We start from the raw sequence: 16,317 nt of genomic DNA on the forward strand, positions 1-16,317 counted from the left end.
CGATCTGGCAGTCTCACTTTGTGAGTTGACAAAAAATTTGTGTGCTCTAAAAGCAGCATTTTAGTGCTTGAATTTACAGATAAAAATTAAATAAGTGGTCATAGACAAAATGGGCGACGGTGCTGGCAACTGGTGTCTCATTGAATCCGATCCCGGTGTATTCACGGAGCTTATTCGCGAGTTTGGTAAGTTATTGGCGCGCTTTACCAAAGACGCCGGCAAATCGGGATAGGAAAACTTACTAATGCAATGCATTTACAAACCAGGATGCGATGGGGCTCAGGTGGAGGAGATCTGGAGCCTGGACAGCGAGTCCTTCAAGAATCTGGAGCCCATCCATGGCCTCATCTTCCTGTTCAAGTGGGTGCAGGCGGATGAACCCGCTGGCAAAGTTGTCCTGGATCGCGAGAACATTTTCTTTGCCAAGCAGGTGATCAACAATGCCTGCGCCACCCAGGCCATCCTGAGTCTGCTGATGAACCTGGACCACGAGGACATTAAGCTGGGCGAGACGCTGACCAACTTCAAGGAGTTCTGTCAGTGCTTCGATCCCTACAACAAGGGATTGACCCTGAGCAACGCCAGCCAGATCCGCACGGTGCACAACTCCTTTGCTCGCCAGACACTTTTCGAGCTGGACATGAAGAACCAGAACAAGGACGAAGATGTTTATCACTTCGTTGGCTATATGCCCATTGGGGGAAGGCTGTACGAGTTGGATGGCCTGCGGGAGGGACCCATCGATCTCGGAGAGATCAAGCCGGAGCAGAACTGGATCGATGTGATGCGTCCGATCATTGAGAAGCGCATGCAGCGCTATAGCGACGGGGAGATCCACTTCAACCTGATGGCCCTGATCTCGGACAGGCAGCGCATCTACGAGCAGCAGATCGAGAAGCTCCTAAACCCGGCTCCCGATGCCATGGACACGGAGGAAGATCGCCAGACGGAGATCAGCAGTTTGCGCACATACATCCAGTATGAGATCCAGAAGAAGAAGCGCTACAAGGTGGAGAACGTGCGCCGCAAGCACAACTACTTGCCCTTCATCGTGGAGCTGCTGAAAATGCTGGGGAACATGGGCCAGTTGATGCCCATCTACGAGAAGGCCAAGCAAAGGGCGCTGGAGCGCGAGCAGGCACAGCGCAAAAAGGAAACCAACTAGGCATTTACAGTATACATATATCCCCCGCGGGCAGTTCCAAATTGCCTCGATTTCAAATAAATCAGAAAATAAAAATCAGAGATTGAAGCGAGGAGTGACGGCTTGTATCCGAGCAAACAACGCCCTTTAGTAGTTAGGTGAAACTGCCTTTGTACTGTACTTTAATTTTTATAATAATAAATATCCTGCTCTCTCTGCCAGTTAATCTTACGCATTCTGCGTGTTAAGCTAAATATATATACCTTATATGTACCTATAGTGAAAAATTTGAATAGAACACGTAAATAAACAGTTTGGGTAACGTAAAGAAAAACGCCTTGAGTTGTTTTTTGCCTTTGCTCGTATAGAATATATTTGGTATATATCATTTACAATTGCTATGTTTTTTGGTTGTATTTCTGCCTCTTTGCATTTGATTTTTGCGTATATTCACTTTGAATTTGATGCTGCTTGTTGTATATAATATGTATATTGTATATAGGAATATTTAGTTTGTTAATCGTCGTGTGCCGCTCGCCAGTTCTATGCTAAAAATTTGTCTCTCGTCTTAACAACTAGGCTCTACAAGTTACTTAGTATGCGTATTTAGGGAACTTTCATTGGGAGGTCTTTGATTTAGATTTCTCAATTTTGGTGTTGTCGCTTATGAACTAAAGGCTACTACTAATGCGGCTTTTTGGGGGCTTTCGGGATAATGACTGGAAGGAAACCGAAGCTAATATGTTTGTATAGTCCTGGCCAGGATTTGGCCATGTGGAAGTGTGCTGCACCCTAAGCGCTATGGCAACTACAGAAATATATTTATGTGTATATATATTCGTAATATGTATATGTATGTTGTATATGGGGTTACCTTTTGCGTATAAATATCTGTTTTTGGCTTAAACTAATATTTCTCCTGCCTGTTGCGTGTTGATTTCTGGTTGGCTTAATTGAATTTCATTCGATTTAAGTTAAATTTTGTTAACATTTAGGCTAATTTTACTAGTGTCTGGTATTTTTCATCTGGGAACCTCGGATTGTCCCCCTTTTGAATTTAGCACTTAGTTTTCAATGATTTCGCTCGCGGCGATTAAATTACTTTCTTTTTATGTTTCGAAGACACAACAGTTACTGGTCCAGTTCCAGGAAGAAGTATATGTATATGTATGTATATAAGGGTTCTCGGCTGATCTGTTTCCAGGATTGCAGATTTTAGATGGGGCTAATGGTAAAGCCAGTTTTTACCGGGGTCCGGCGTAACTGTATTGCAGGCCCGTGTGCGTCAATTCGTTGCATACTTCGCTACGCTGCGTCGCCGAGTTTAGGGCGGCGAAGGCGTGATGGGGGCGTGGCGTGGCCAGGTGTGCTTGGGAATTATGCTGGGTCGACTCATAGGAAGTTAAATCAATGCTGGGGGCTGTAAAAAAAAAGAAGGTTATTATCCACAAGAAACACATTAAATGATATGGATATCAATAACGATGATTTGACACATTATTTTTGATCTTTTTTATATACATATATAGAAGAAGTATTTAACAGCATGGTAAAGGTCAGTTTATGTTTATCGACTCATGCAACAATTTTTCAAATAGGAATATAATTGTAAATTTTCCAGGAAATTTTCAGGGGCTTTCTTGTAAAATTGTATTATCATTTTAATTTATCATTAATTAAATTTTCAAAGATAATAAGTTAAATTAAACAAATCGTTTAAATTAAGGATTAAATTCTTACCAGCGGCATGCATACGGTTATATAGATTTTTCCGCTTCTTCTTCAACAAAGTGTCTAGATTATAGCCCTCCATGCTAGCTCTGTAAAAAAATAAAACTCGTCTTAATAAGACACTTCTTGCCAAGATCAAGCCACTCAATGACTCACTTTTCGGGCCTCCCATTTCCCAGCAGCTCCTTGAAGGCCACATAGATTTTGTTTAGCGTCAGATTGGATAGCCCCTGGCCCAGATATCGTACAAATTTAAGTTGTTCACATTTGGATAAAGCGCTCTCGTGGAAGTCCAAAAAGGGTCGATGATCGGATATCTGATATTCCTGTTGAAATAAAAGTTACCAAAAGAAAAACAAAAAAAAAAAAAACAAATTCGGGGATAGAAGAAGGACAAATACGTTAAGAGCATTTTAATGTTAAGGACGGGCAAGAGTTTTGTTCATTGCTCTGGTATTATTGATGAGGATGCAATTTGGATATCTACATAGATGGAGTGCCAATGTTTCGAACGCCAATTTGGGGAAGGGGCCAAAGAACAAATCTCCGCTAGACTATAGTGGGTGCCTCCTGATCTCTGCTTTCGATACACTTTTGCTCACATTGCAAAACTTGATGAAGTTTTCGATGAGTATGTACTTTTCATAATTGCTCAGACATTGCTGGCTACTACTCTGTATACCGAACTGTTTCAATAGCTCCTGCTTCTTGGGCGGCAGGCGGCTAATGTGAGTGCAAACCCCGTCCTCGATCCGGTGCGTCTCGTGCACGTCGAAGTTCTCGTAGATGATGAGTTGCTCCAGGGATCTGGGTGGCGGACCCAAGGCCGGAATCGGCGGTGGCGGCAGAAGTGCCGACGGAGCTCCACATCCATAGCGCGGATCCATGGCCATCTGGTGTTGCTGCTGCGCCGTCGTAGCCGACACATAACCCGCTGGCATGGCCACCGGATTTGGATTGACCATTGATCCTGCCACCGCGTTGCTGCTGCCACTGTTGCTGCTACTGTTGCTGTTGCTGCCGATATTGGCGTTGCTGTTGCTAGTGTTGCTGCTGCTGCTGCTGCCGCCGCTACCGCCGCTGCTGCTGCTGGCGAACTCCAGGGAGCCATCATTGGCCGCCGCCATGTTTTTGAGGTCTACAAGAGAAGAGAATCGTAATGCCAACACACTCAGGAAGCCATATTCCAAAGAGGTGTGAAAGTCGTTTTTTAATCAAAATCGCCCCTGAGCTCAGGACAAATTTAGAAACAATTTAGTAACGTCAATAAAAAAATAAATCAATAATTTGTAGATATAGTTAATAATTAAAAATAATATTATAGAACAGCTATTTTCACTTTCACCAAATTAGAATGTTAAAAAATTGTTTTCACTTTAGTAGTTTAAAACAAGAAACAAACCATTTGAAATGTATTTTATAAAAGTAATTTTAACATATTTGTTCATTCATTTTTCAATAAAAAATAACTTTTTAAAAATTTTTGCATGTTGTCTATAACTTTTGCCATATTTTGTAGAAAAATATTTTACCAAAACGAAGATAAGTACGGAATCTGCTTCGCTGAAAGTCAAAGGCGATTTTTAAGCTCGCACTGATCGATGATTAAATGTCCCCGAGGTGAAGGAAAACTAAAAGCATTTATTGCAATATTGCAATCGCTCTTCAATTGCAAGACCATAGAAAAGGAAACTTTTCCTCTTTATTAATTGGCTTAGCGCAAATGCAGAGTCGCGACGCAGGCAATAAATCTTAAGTAAAAACAACAATCAAATCGATTTTCTCTCAATCGCTTCTTGCTAGGTGTGTATATATTTTCTGGGTTCGCAAACAATTTCCATATATATCGTATGTCGTGTTTAGTTAGGATTGGTTTTACATTAACATACATTTCATTTGTTCTTGGCTTACTAAAATATATATTTATATATATTATTACCATATTAAATAGCATTAGCATGATTTTCTATATTCGTGTGTTCGTGTTGGTGAGTGTGTAAAAGTGTGATGTGTGTGTGTGTTTGTGTGTGTGTAAATGTAATAATCTCTTTTCAAGGAATAACATTGCATAGTTTTGGAGTAATGATCGATCGTTGTCCAACAATTTTTTCTTTTATCGTCGTCAAACGTAATACAAAATTTGCATAGTTTTATAAAAATTTGGCAAAAAGCTTGTGTAAAATTAGTCTAAAATAAACGAAACATAAACTAAAAACGAGGAGCACATTACAAAATATAGTATGACGATGCACATTAACGGAAAACTATAAACTAGGACAGTATGGGAGGATAATGGGTTGCTGGTAAGCTGAAATCCTGAATCCTTGACATGTCCTTCTGCAACAGCCTACGAGTGTCAACAGGTGGCGCCACCACCGCTGCCCTTGGCGCCACGCCGACCCCAATCTCACATGGCCGTGGGCGGTAGCCCACCTCCGACTCCGCCTGCAGATCCGCCTGCGCCTCCTGTTGCGCCCACAGCTCCTCCAACACTAACTCCTACTCCTCCTCCTCCACCGCCTCCTCCAGCTGCCTGCTGTGTGGTTTGTGGTGGTCCCGGATAACCCATTGCCGCCATATGCTGGACATGCGCGTGCGGATGCGGATAGTAGTGCGGATGATGTTGCTGCGAATGCGGATGCGGATGACCATGGGCGTAGGCAAAATGATGGGCATGTCCATGGCCATGATGCCCTGCCTGATGGTGGGGATGTGGATGCGGCGATGGGGGATAGTGATGCGGATGCGTCAGCTGGGGATGCGAACTGCGCGTTGGCGTTCCGGGCTGCAAATGGTGCGGATGTGTGTGGGGTAGCGTGTGCGGATGCGAATGCTGGGCATGCGGATGCGGGTGCGTGTGCGGATGTGGCAACATATGTTGTTGCTGTGGCTGTTGCTGTTGTTGATGTTGCTGCTGTTGCTGCTGATGCTGTTGTTGATGTTGCTGTTGCAGGTGCTGTTGTTGTTGTTGTTGCTGTGGGGTGGTGGGCGTTCCAGTTGCCATTCCCACTGGCATTGTGGGCGTGGCAGGTCTTGTGCGTGGCACTGTCTGTGTGGGCGCTGCGACTCCCAACGCCGATGTTGCTCCTGGTGTTGCCGTTGCTGCTGCTGCTGCGGATGCTGCTGCTGCAAGTTTCGGTGTTGCAGGTGAATTGGGTGCCAGCAGTTCCTGCTCGGATTGCTGTTGTTGTGGTGTCTGTTTGACCGGTGTAGATGTTGTTGTTGTACTGGTGTTGTTGTTGGTCTTGTTACTGGTGTTGTTGGTGATATTGTTGTTGGTATTGTCGCCTAGTGATTGAAAGCGTATGCGTTGGAAAAAGAAGAAGAAAGAGGAAACACAAACAAATTGAAGTCAAAAATTAAAATTGTTTTCTCGTTTTTTTTTTGAGCGCGCGAAGACTAAATTGAATATTTTACAAAATTTTGCAAAAATATGCAGGCCAAATTGTAGGTTTTCTTTTTATTATTTTTGCTGTAGAAAAAAAACGAAAAGTGCACGAAATAGAAATAGAAATAAGAAGTGCAAAGTAGAAAAAAAAACATAAAAATGAATGTAAGCACTTCTAGTTTCAAGTGTATTTTTAAAATTTAGCACATTTGCCTCTCGGCTTTCATTTCTCGCTTTTTTATTAATTTTCCTCTGCCTGAATACATTTTCGGTTGATGATGCCTGCTGCTGCATTTGCACTACACGGGATTCGGGGATGGCGGAATCTAGGGGGATATATCTACCATCTATATTTAGATATAGATTTCACTTACCAGCTGTTGTGTTGGCCAGGAAGCGCTTGGTTTTGTCGAGTATGTAAGGCAGATTGTAGCCGTCCTTCGTGTAGCTACAAAAAAGGATATTTTTGTTAATTATAATAGCATGCTTTTAGGCTTCTCTAAGTTCGTCAGGATATTCAATTATAGGCTGATATAGGCTGATACTCACATTTCCGTGCGTTTGGTGCAGAACAGATTCTTAAAATTGCTATAAATGCAGAAGAGCGTGAACGTCGGCAGTCCCTGGCCCAAATATCGAGCGAATTTGATCTGCTCGGGTTTATTTAGACCACATTGGTTAAGCGACAGCCACGGTCTGTGGTCCTTGATATCGTATTCCTATTGGGGATAGTTAATAAAAGGGTATATTTAATTAAGAGCATGTTTGCAACTTCTTTTCCTTAGAAATATCTAACATCTTAAATATCACCTATATAAAAAACAAAACAAAAATTCAAAACCCTTGGTTCGCTAGGCTTTTTTCAATTTCAAATGGCTTTCTTTTTTTTCTCATATCGTTAATAAATTGTTTATTTAATTAAAAATAAACTTTATATGTATATATTGGCTTTTACAAAACATTGGAGACTATAAAGTGGAAATGCAATTTAAATTTCTGAAAATTAAATTAGAAATTCAACTCTAGTTGAAAAGTAATTTTCCAGACATTCCGGTTTTACTGGTTCTTAACACTCCTCCCCTGACAACCCTCCCATTAGTTTTAAACCAGCTTACACCTTTCATGTTAGAACCCACCCCCCATCCCACCACTTTTTAGCATAATTTCCTCGACTTTTAGGCTGTTTTTCCACGGTAAATGTGTGTGTGTGTGTGTGTGTATATATATTCATTGACGTCAAATTCTATGACTGCACATATGTATTTGCGTTACATAATGTAGTATATACATATGTTCAGGAAAAACCAAAAAGCGACCCTCACCCAACCCCCAAAACCCATACACATGCGAGCGAAAACTTTGCCCACTACTAATCAAAACTTATAATTCGTGTACAACGCAAAAGTTTAAAACGAAAATTTTACACAAAAGCCAAAAACTTGCAAAGGACGATGGTTGGGTTGAGGGCATAAAACGGGGGTGGTGGGTGGGGAAATGGGGCTGAATAACATGCCAAAGCAAAAGCTCCACACACACACACATGCTCACACCCTTACAATGTATATTTTATAGTGTAAAAATATAGAATAGGGCGAAGCGAAAAAGGAAGCAGAAAAGGCAGCAAAGCAAACCCAAATAGAAAAGCAAACAACATTTTCAATGAAGCCATTTTCCCCCAAAAATGACGGGGGGTCCTGGGATATTTGCAAAGGCCCCCCATTTTCAAAGGGTTACCATGAAAGCCTGTGTGTCTGTGTGTGTGAGTGTGAGAGTTTGAGAGTGTCTGTGTTTTGTCAGAGTGTGTGCGTTAGCTAGATGGTAGGCTTAATGGACGTCTGTGTGAGGGCAAGTCTTCGGCAGAGCAGAGAGTTCAGTTCCGTTCGTCGTCGGAACTTATCAACATCCTCATAATCAGGGCTTCCACCCACCCAGGGTTGCCACCCACCACCCCCCAAAAAGGGTCTCTCACACATGCGATTTGCTGACGGAGCTCCTGTATTCTCTGTCTGTATGTGTGTGTGCATACATTTTGGGTTTTGATTATGTTAAAAATCAATAGAGCAAAAAGGAGTGACGTGCCATCTTGCTTTTGGGGAATAGTAAGCGAGTAAGCGAGAACTTTAAAGTCTTTTCACACGGGCTGACATCCACTACACCCTGTCGTGTGTTTCTCTTCTTCAGCGTTGACAGCCAGCCGACACCTGGCCACTTCTTTAGGTGTCTCATTAACAAGCAACTATGCGGGGGCAAGACCGGTTTGGGGGTGTGATGCACATCATCATGGTTTTGGGGGCCAGTGCCGTGCTGTTGCTGCTGTCAAGCCGTGGTGTACCACCTGCCCCTTTCCACGCCCATGGCCACTCAACTGTTTTACAGTCAAAAAGCACAAAAAAGTTACAATACCAAGAGTATTTCGAACCACGAGGTACCCTGAAATTTGAATAAAAAGTTAGGTGGCGATTTGAAATATTTTATTTCAAGCCAAAAGTTACCTTAGTAAAACTTTTTTATCATTTAAGCTGAATAAAGACCGAAACAAGGTGTGGTTTTGGTCACATTTAACAATTATAATAACATAAAAATTACTAAAGTTTATAACTGTTTATAACGAATTTGTTGCATACTTTTTAGGGGTTTCTCCAAGGACTTCAACGAATTTTTATTCTATGACTATAATAATCATTCGATTAGATTAAATCTTGGTAGTTCATTAGATAAAAGGCTTGTTGTTATGGGAGTTTTCTAAGTACAACGGGCTTAAAGGTGGCGTTTTAAACTTAACATGTGTTGAATATCTTTTTTTAAGAATAATAATACTGTATAAAAACTAATTTGCATATTTTGAAGTTACAACTTTCCTAATTACAATATACCCTAGTAAACTACCACTAACGGGTACAAATATGAAGATAGAAAAAATAGAAACAGGAAAAGAATAAAAGCAGTGGCAATGTGTTGCGGTATTTTGTTCTTGCTTTCGCTGCTGTTTTCCGTTTCTGTTTTCATTGCGTCTCCTTGTGTTCGCTTTTTGTTTTCTATTTTTTTGTTTGTTTCCTTTTTCATTTTTTTTTTTTTTGCAAACTTATTGGCAGACATGGTTTGTGTTTGTGCGTGACGTAGTGAACTTGTGTGTGTGTGGGTGTGCGGATGTCTGCGAGTGTTTCGGGCGTTTGTGTGTGTGGCGGGATTGCGGTTGTTGTCTGTGGTGTGATGCGGTTTGTTGTTGTTTGTATTGAGACAAGTGTGAATTGTTTTCCTTTCTGCTGTTGCTGTTGTTGTGGGTGTTGCTTGTGCGTGTCGAGAAACAACAACAACAAAAGCCGAATGTTTGGCTGTTGCTGGCATGATTTTTTGATTCCTTTTGCGGGTGTTGCCTGTGCGTTAGTGTGTAAGTGGGGGCAATTTTCACACTTTCACTCTTTGGTGCGTGTGTTGTTCGCTTAACAGGTTTTTAAGGGGTTAAGGGTTACCCATTTCGATACCCCCCTGTCCACTCCCCCCGTACTCACCTTTCTCATTAGGCAACTAATTTGGGGTTCTTTTTAATTAAGGTAAACCCGTTCTTAATGCGCTCTAAATTCTGGAAAAAACGACCCACACTAATTTAATGTGATGTGTGTCCCCAAAAGGCGACAAAACGTTGCACAAAAGCTAAATATTTGATGTGTGCGTTAGAATTATACAAACATACATGTATGTATGTGCCTGCATATATATATATAAAGTCTAAATTCCTGTATATAGCCATCATATGCAGCACGTACAGTTATATCGGTATGTACCCGCATACATATGTATAATTTAAAATTATAATCAATGCCCCATATGTGCGCCTGCTTTTGTACATTTGTATGAGTGTGTGTGCGCGTAAATTGTGCGAAGCCGAGACATTGTACCTGCCCAGGCCCCACCCACTTCTGGCCCAACCACCCCCCATACACCCTACTCGTTTCTCATCCTTCCATCCACTAAGCTGTCCTTTACACACACACACGGCCGCAATGTTGGGCAAAACCGAGTGCACTTGTGTGGGAGAGCTGACTGCATGCGCACTTAGTAGCCTTCAACGCTGCCGCTGGGCGACTCACACACCCGCAGCCTCACTTACAGTCCAGCTTCCATAACTTTAAACTTTCAAAAATAATTATTTTTTTCCAATTAGACGTCTAAAAGATAGTTTGAAAACCTCTTCTTCTTTAATTTAATGTTAAGTAATACTGCAAAATAATTTGAATTGGTTTGAATATATACTATTCCATAATCTAATTCTATAAATTAAGATTTAAATGAATTTTTAGACATTTGTGAAATAAACTTTTACCCAAGAATGAAAATGTTAAAAGTTTTAACCAAAAACTCTTGTAAGAATTACTATTACTGCTTATATTAAACTTTGTAACTACATTTTTAATAATTGTTGGTTTGCTCTCACACATCCACGTTCTTATTTGAACACAGATTTTCAAATTCAAAGATAAGTTTTCTTAGCCAAGCCCCACTGTTATAGCGGTCGCTCCAATAGAGACATGTATAAAATGTGTTGATAAAATACAGACACAACCACACCAACATCGAGAGAGTCGGAAAAGGACATGCCCAAGTAGCTAGCGGACAGTCCAAAGTCTCCCCGCTTCCCTTCCTTCAATCCCAAGACCCCCCGAAGTAACTTGATGATTGTATGTATGAGAGCAAGGAGTGGAAGCCAAAGAATCTAAGGGAAAAGAAGAAGACGTCGAAGGACGAGCAAGCGAGGAGGAGGTGGATGTGGGGGCAACACACAATTACTCAATAGCAAGCTTTTGGGGGTTGCCCACACACACTCAACTACACACACTTTTGTAGTTCAGCCTTCAAGTAAGTTTTGAATTCAGGAAGGAGAGAGAAAGTGGGAGCCAAGAGAGAGCAGTTACCGCTGAAGAGAGAGCGCAACAATTTTGAGTTAGGGAGCCAAGTAGGTAAAAGAGAGCGTCTTAGAACTAAAATGTTGTAATAGAGGGAAGGAGGGCTTTTAGCTTCCTCTCTGCTTCGCCTTCTTCGTAATTTCCCCCAGTAGTAGTTGTTGTTGTATTATGCCATCAATGCCATTTTGTACATACATAGTTTGGCAAATGTATGTGTGAGAGGGCGGGGGATGCGATGGGTGGCCAACAAATCTAGATGTGACTCTGTGTCTGTGTATGTGTGTGATAAAGCGGAGCGTAATGAGCGTGGTGAGTGTTTGGGGTTGACTGCCATAGTGTTGAAAAGGGCGCCAAATGTGTCTGCGTGTGTTTGTTTGTGCGGGTGGGGGTTTAACCCCCTGCATGTATAGGTGTTTAGAACTCACACACATACACTGAGCACACATGATTACAGTTGTATGCTGAATTTGTGGTTGGCTGCAGTCGACGTCGACTGCGGCGCCGGCATCACTGCTCCTGTTATTACAATTTATAATGACATTTGTGTGAGTGGGGGGCAAACGGAATCCTGAATGCGTCTATGAGTGTGAGTTTCGGGAGAATTGCGCCCGTGTGTGTGATATAGGATATAGATAGGGTGCATGTTTATAATATGAATATCCCTATTTTGTATGTACTTTCTTTTTATAGGCGGCGGGTTTCCCCGCAAAGCGTAGTTAATTTTAATTTAGGGAAAGTAATAAATATGTACTCTAATATCACATATGTGTGTTCAAAAGTTATTTATTTTGTAATATTTTACCCACACTACCCTTTAATCTGTAAAAACCGACAGAATTCAAGATTTTTCGCAGAAGATTTTCATACAAACTTATAAATTGTTTTTAGAACTTGGTATATGATTTTATTTAAGTTAAGAATCCGTGGTGTGAATAACTATATATGCGCTAAACAACAATTGACATCAAAGAATGGCTTTTTTAACATGAAGAATTGACCTTAAAACATACTTTTGTGTGCTATCATCGGTTTTATCAGTTAGATAAGACAAATGATAGATTGACCTTTAATGAAGGCCTTTAGTTGAGTAACTTATCAGTAATTCGGTGTTATAAGTTTTTTCAATTGCTGACCCCCTTTAAAGTTTTTTTGGGTTTTGTTTAGTTAAAAAAGGAAGATTAATCTATATAATTGGTTAAGAAACAAAACCTTTTTCCTGTTATTTAGTCCAACGGAAATTAACCTCCTGATCTGAAATCGTGTGAGTGTAATCCCCACGGCCACCCTTAATTAGACCCTTACAAAGCCCAGTTCCCGACCATCATTACAAATAAATAAGTAATTCATACATATGTGCAAATATTTAAATTGCATATGGAAATGGGCAGCAAGCAGAGAGCGCTGAAATATTCACACACACTCAGGCCAAGAGAAATTTGATTCGCTAAACACCCCGAAACCTCCGAAACCCAACCCCTTTTTATTTTGGGAAGCGTAACTCACCTCGCAGAACTTGATGAAGTTCTCCACCACAATCGATTTGTCCGTTAGCGTCATCTGGCCAGTGAACCGGACTCCCAGTTGCTTCAGCGTATCCTTTTTCTTCGAGGGCAGCTTGTTCATGTGCTGGAATATACCCTCCTCCACTTTATGCGACGGATGCACCTCGAAATTCTCCTTGATCACAAAGCTTCCGAGGAGCTTTGGGGCATGCGAGGATGAGGAAGCCGTCGAGGAGGAGCAGCTGGCTCCGGTTAACAGTCCACCAAACTCCCCCGCACTGCCGCAGGCTGCTCCTTCGGATGAGGTGTTCGAATTGGAGGCATTGAGGTGCGAGTTGGGAAACGCCAGCATCTCCAGCGAGGATTCATTTGAATTTGAGGATCCATTGGAGGCCATTTGTTGCAGATCAAATATCGTCTGCTTCGAGTCGTGATCAAAGACATCTAGAGCGGAGGAGCTGGTGTCCACCAGACTATTGGAAGCCCGCGAAACGGAAGACAATAAAGCGGCCACTTTGCGGGAGGCAGAGCGCGATTTCTGCGAGGTGCTGGTGTCCAAATCAATCAGACCACTGGCCACTGGGGATTGGGCAGGCGGTGGAGGTGTGGTGCCTGCTGGGATTCCCTGTGGTTTTCCACTGCCGGGCTTTTCAGGACAGGAGCTAGTTTCGCTAGTGGCGCTGCTAGGTGTGCTGGGTGTGAAATCCGTCGAGTGGCGGAGATACTTGATAAACTCAAAGGACCCATCGAAATGCTGGGGCACCAAACCCGCTGACGAGGCGGTGGATTGATGGCCATTGGGCGTGGCCACCGCTGTGGGCCAACGATTGCTCGGGGGGGTGGCGGTTAGGGGCGTTGATCCTGCTGCTCCTGCGCCGGGATTTAAGGCCGGTGCTGTTGCTGCTGCTACGCTGGCTTCGACGCTGACCGAGGCAGAGGCAGAGGCAGCGGCAGTGGCATAGTGTGCGGGATTAACAGAGCTACCTGAGTTGACAGCGGAGGAGTTTTCCCGCTGCGACGACGCCGTTGCATCGTAATTGGGAAAATCCGCTGCTGCTGCTGCGCTGCCATTGGGTAAATGTGTGTGGGAATACTGCTGCTGATGTTGTTGCTGCTGCTGCAATTGCTGCTGCTGCAATTGCTGCTGCTGCGTCGGCGCGCCTGCGCCGCAGCCGAACACTTGAAATTCCTCGAAATTAGTGCATTTGAGCTCGCCATTGCTCAAGTATTTGGAAAACTCTGAAGGATCGTTGAGCGAGTTGAGGAAGAAGGAGCTAAAGTTGCTCGATATGCAGGACATTTTGTTGAATTGTTTTTTTTTTAGGGTAATACTGTACGTTATAGTTTATTTAAAGCTTAAAATGGCACATGCGATATTTCGAAATTTTCTCTCGTTTTTCTCGTTTTTCCGCTGCTTCTGCTGCGGTTCATATTTTATTACAATTTTCCACACTCACAGCGAGGGAAAACACATGTGTGTGTGGGCCTCTCCCGCGTGTGTATGTATGTATGTATAAATTTTTCTTATTATAGCAAAGTGTAATTTATTATTCTTATTGCTCGCTCGCGCACTGCCTTTCGCTCCTTGAAAAAGGCCTTTTCCACCGTATGTGGTCGCTTCTAGTTGTTGTTGTTGTTGTTGCCGCTTTCACATACACATTCACAGAAGAGCCTGGATATAGGCGCTTTTTGAAACTGGTCTGGTCTCTTTGGGGCCTGTCTTTTTGCCTATTTTATTATTATTATTATTACTTGGCCTTTTTGCACTATTTTCACTTCCTTTTCGGCCTTACGTTCGCGCCCACTTACACACAGACAGGCTGTAGGCTCACAGACACAGAAACAGACACACACACATACGGCGAGGCGCGGTCGACAGCGGCGTTACTTTTCCGTCTTCCTCTATTTTATATTTCGTTTTTCTCGCTCGTCTTTGCTTTACTTTCAAAACAAATGCCGCTAGTGCTTCTCTGCTTCCATACGGAAAAACGGAAAATCTTATCGTTGTTGGTGTTGTTACTGTTGTTGCAGAGTGTTTTCACCGCCGCAAGAAAACACGACATTGCCGCAACACACACGAAAGCAAAATGAGCGAAAAACATGAAAGCGTTGCGTTTATGCTCTACTCTCCCGCTGCCTCTGCCGGCGCCGACGTTTTCTTTTTCCTCTCTCTCCGTTACTGTGTTTATGGGAGGTCCTTTTCATGCACTCAATCCACGAAGACCTGTGGGCTTAATTTTAGGAACACTGCGTTTATGGGAAATCATGTTCACTCAATTCATAATTAATGCATAAATGTCATTTATGAATTATATTATTATATATTATATTGATGAATTATATAGGTCATTTATAAATTTATATAAGATCGTTTATTAAAAAATTAATATCGTTTATATTATAATCATAATCGTCACCGAGTCGCTTATTAAACTCAACGTTTTTAAGAAAATCACGAAATTCATCGCATAAACACAGTGCTCTCTCGCGCTCTCTCGTTTTCCTCTTCGGGTGCGAGTGTAATCAGTTGTAGGTGTGTAGTTGTTGTTGCAGTTGTTGCTGCGCTAGGAAACGTGTATTTCTTCCTGCGCCATGCTAACCCTTTCCATATAAACCTGATTTAATCTTTGATTATTGTGCTCTCGCTGGGGGATTATGGCTGCCGCCGTTGTTGCTGGCTTTGCTATTTTTGAAAATTCCACTAAATTATCCGTTGTGTTGCCCACTCTCTCCTGTTCTTGTATTTATATTTTTTGTTGCGCGTTTTGGGCAGGTAAAACAGTTCATTTGTCTAGGGTTGCCACATCGTTGGGCGTTCGGCAGGACCACCTGGAATGTGCATAAAGTTTTATTGCCGTTTTTACAGTTTCACATTTACGACATTGGGATCGTAAAACACAAGAACAGGTAGCGATCTTTCCAAGGCCACAGCTGCTAGTGGTTGGCAACTCTGGCAAGCAGGAGAGTTTAGAACCTCCAGTGGAATTTTTTTATTCAAGGAATTTTTATAGTCGTTTGTTTGAATAAATATAATTGCCGCAGCAGACGTTAATTATAAATACAGCAGTGACCGCAAGGAAGTCATCAATTTAAAAAAGCTGTCTCTGCATTATTGTTATTCTAATTACCCCTTTCGCTGCTGATGTTTTTGGCACAATTTCGTTTTCAAATTCAAAGCAATTTATTATATTGTATGTATGTTTTCACATGGGGAACTTGTAAGTACATAACAAAACTTATTTAATAGGCTTTCACACGCGGTCAGCCAATTTACATGTCTGTACATGCCAGCGCACATATGTGAGTAATTTTTCAATTAATTTTAATTATAAACTTAATTAGGAAATCAATGAACGACGCAAACGGAACACTACGGAACATACACGCACACATTTTACCGCTGTGCGAAGGAGACAGCGAACATCCGATTCCAAACTACACAGCAACTAAAACAATGACAACAATTGCCATCAAGTGCGCTGCGCATACAGCATAAAATCATCCACTCAGCGCCAGTGGAGCCCCGCGAACAAGCCCCCAAAAGCGAATTTAAGCGTCCGTTGAAAAGCGAACACGCCGAAAAGTCGAAATCAACTGAGCAGTTGGACAACAACAACACAAATAGGAGAACAAGTTGCGCCAATGTGCCAG

The 16,317-nt window shown here is 42.2% G+C and overlaps 2 protein-coding genes across 4 annotated transcripts; one reads left to right on the forward strand and one right to left on the reverse strand.

Moving 5' to 3' along the window:
- Positions 1-6: 6 nt before the first annotated feature.
- Positions 7-1,370, forward strand: LOC108150197 (ubiquitin carboxyl-terminal hydrolase isozyme L5). The gene is made up of 2 exons (XM_017278208.2): positions 7-185; positions 267-1,370. The coding sequence occupies exons 1-2, from the start codon at positions 110-112 to the stop codon at positions 1,163-1,165; spliced, it is 975 nt and encodes a 324-aa protein (XP_017133697.1). The 5' UTR covers positions 7-109; the 3' UTR covers positions 1,166-1,370.
- Positions 1,371-1,487: 117 nt separating this feature from the next.
- Positions 1,488-16,263, reverse strand: LOC108150196. Of its 3 annotated transcripts, XM_017278207.2 has the most exons (7): positions 12,668-16,263; positions 6,813-6,982; positions 6,638-6,711; positions 3,478-4,013; positions 3,032-3,201; positions 2,885-2,964; positions 1,488-2,564 (listed from the first exon to the last, which is right to left on the reverse strand). In XM_017278207.2, exons 1-7 carry the CDS (start codon positions 13,964-13,966, stop codon positions 2,389-2,391), a joined length of 2,505 nt encoding a protein of 834 aa, XP_017133696.1. In that variant the 5' UTR covers positions 13,967-16,263; the 3' UTR covers positions 1,488-2,388. The 3 variants fall into 3 exon arrangements, with proteins under 3 accessions (XP_017133696.1, XP_017133695.1, XP_017133694.1); XM_017278206.2 differs by lacking the exons at positions 1,488-2,564; positions 2,885-2,964; positions 3,032-3,201; positions 3,478-4,013 and adding an exon at positions 4,669-6,163 and having other exon boundaries at positions 12,668-15,495; positions 15,795-16,258; XM_017278205.2 differs by lacking the exons at positions 1,488-2,564; positions 2,885-2,964; positions 3,032-3,201; positions 3,478-4,013 and adding an exon at positions 4,669-6,163 and having other exon boundaries at positions 12,668-16,258.
- Between the last annotated feature and the right edge of the window lie 54 nt (positions 16,264-16,317).

The sequence above is a fragment of the Drosophila elegans genome, unplaced genomic scaffold (assembly GCF_018152505.1).
Source record: "Drosophila elegans isolate 14027-0461.03 unplaced genomic scaffold, ASM1815250v1 contig_208, whole genome shotgun sequence".
In the NCBI taxonomy this organism is placed as follows: Eukaryota; Metazoa; Arthropoda; class Insecta; order Diptera; family Drosophilidae; genus Drosophila; species Drosophila elegans.

What these genes read in the sequence shown, in the direction of transcription:
- LOC108150196 (XM_017278207.2), bottom strand. Translation starts at nt 13,966, where the DNA reads ATGTCCTGCATATCGAGCAACTTTAGCTCCTTCTTCCTCAACTCGCTC. An exon ending in TGCACCAAACGCACGGAAAT is followed by an intron (nt 6,712 to 6,812) that starts GTGAGTATCAGC and finishes CCTTTTTTGTAG; the next exon opens with CTACACGAAGGACGGCTACA. An exon ending in GGAAATGGGAGGCCCGAAAA is followed by an intron (nt 2,965 to 3,031) that starts GTGAGTCATTGA and finishes ATTTTTTTACAG; the next exon opens with AGCTAGCATGGAGGGCTATA.
- LOC108150197 (XM_017278208.2), top strand. Translation starts at nt 110, where the DNA reads ATGGGCGACGGTGCTGGCAACTGGTGTCTCATTGAATCCGATCCCGGT. An exon ending in GGAGCTTATTCGCGAGTTTG is followed by an intron (nt 186 to 266) that starts GTAAGTTATTGG and finishes TTTACAAACCAG; the next exon opens with GATGCGATGGGGCTCAGGTG.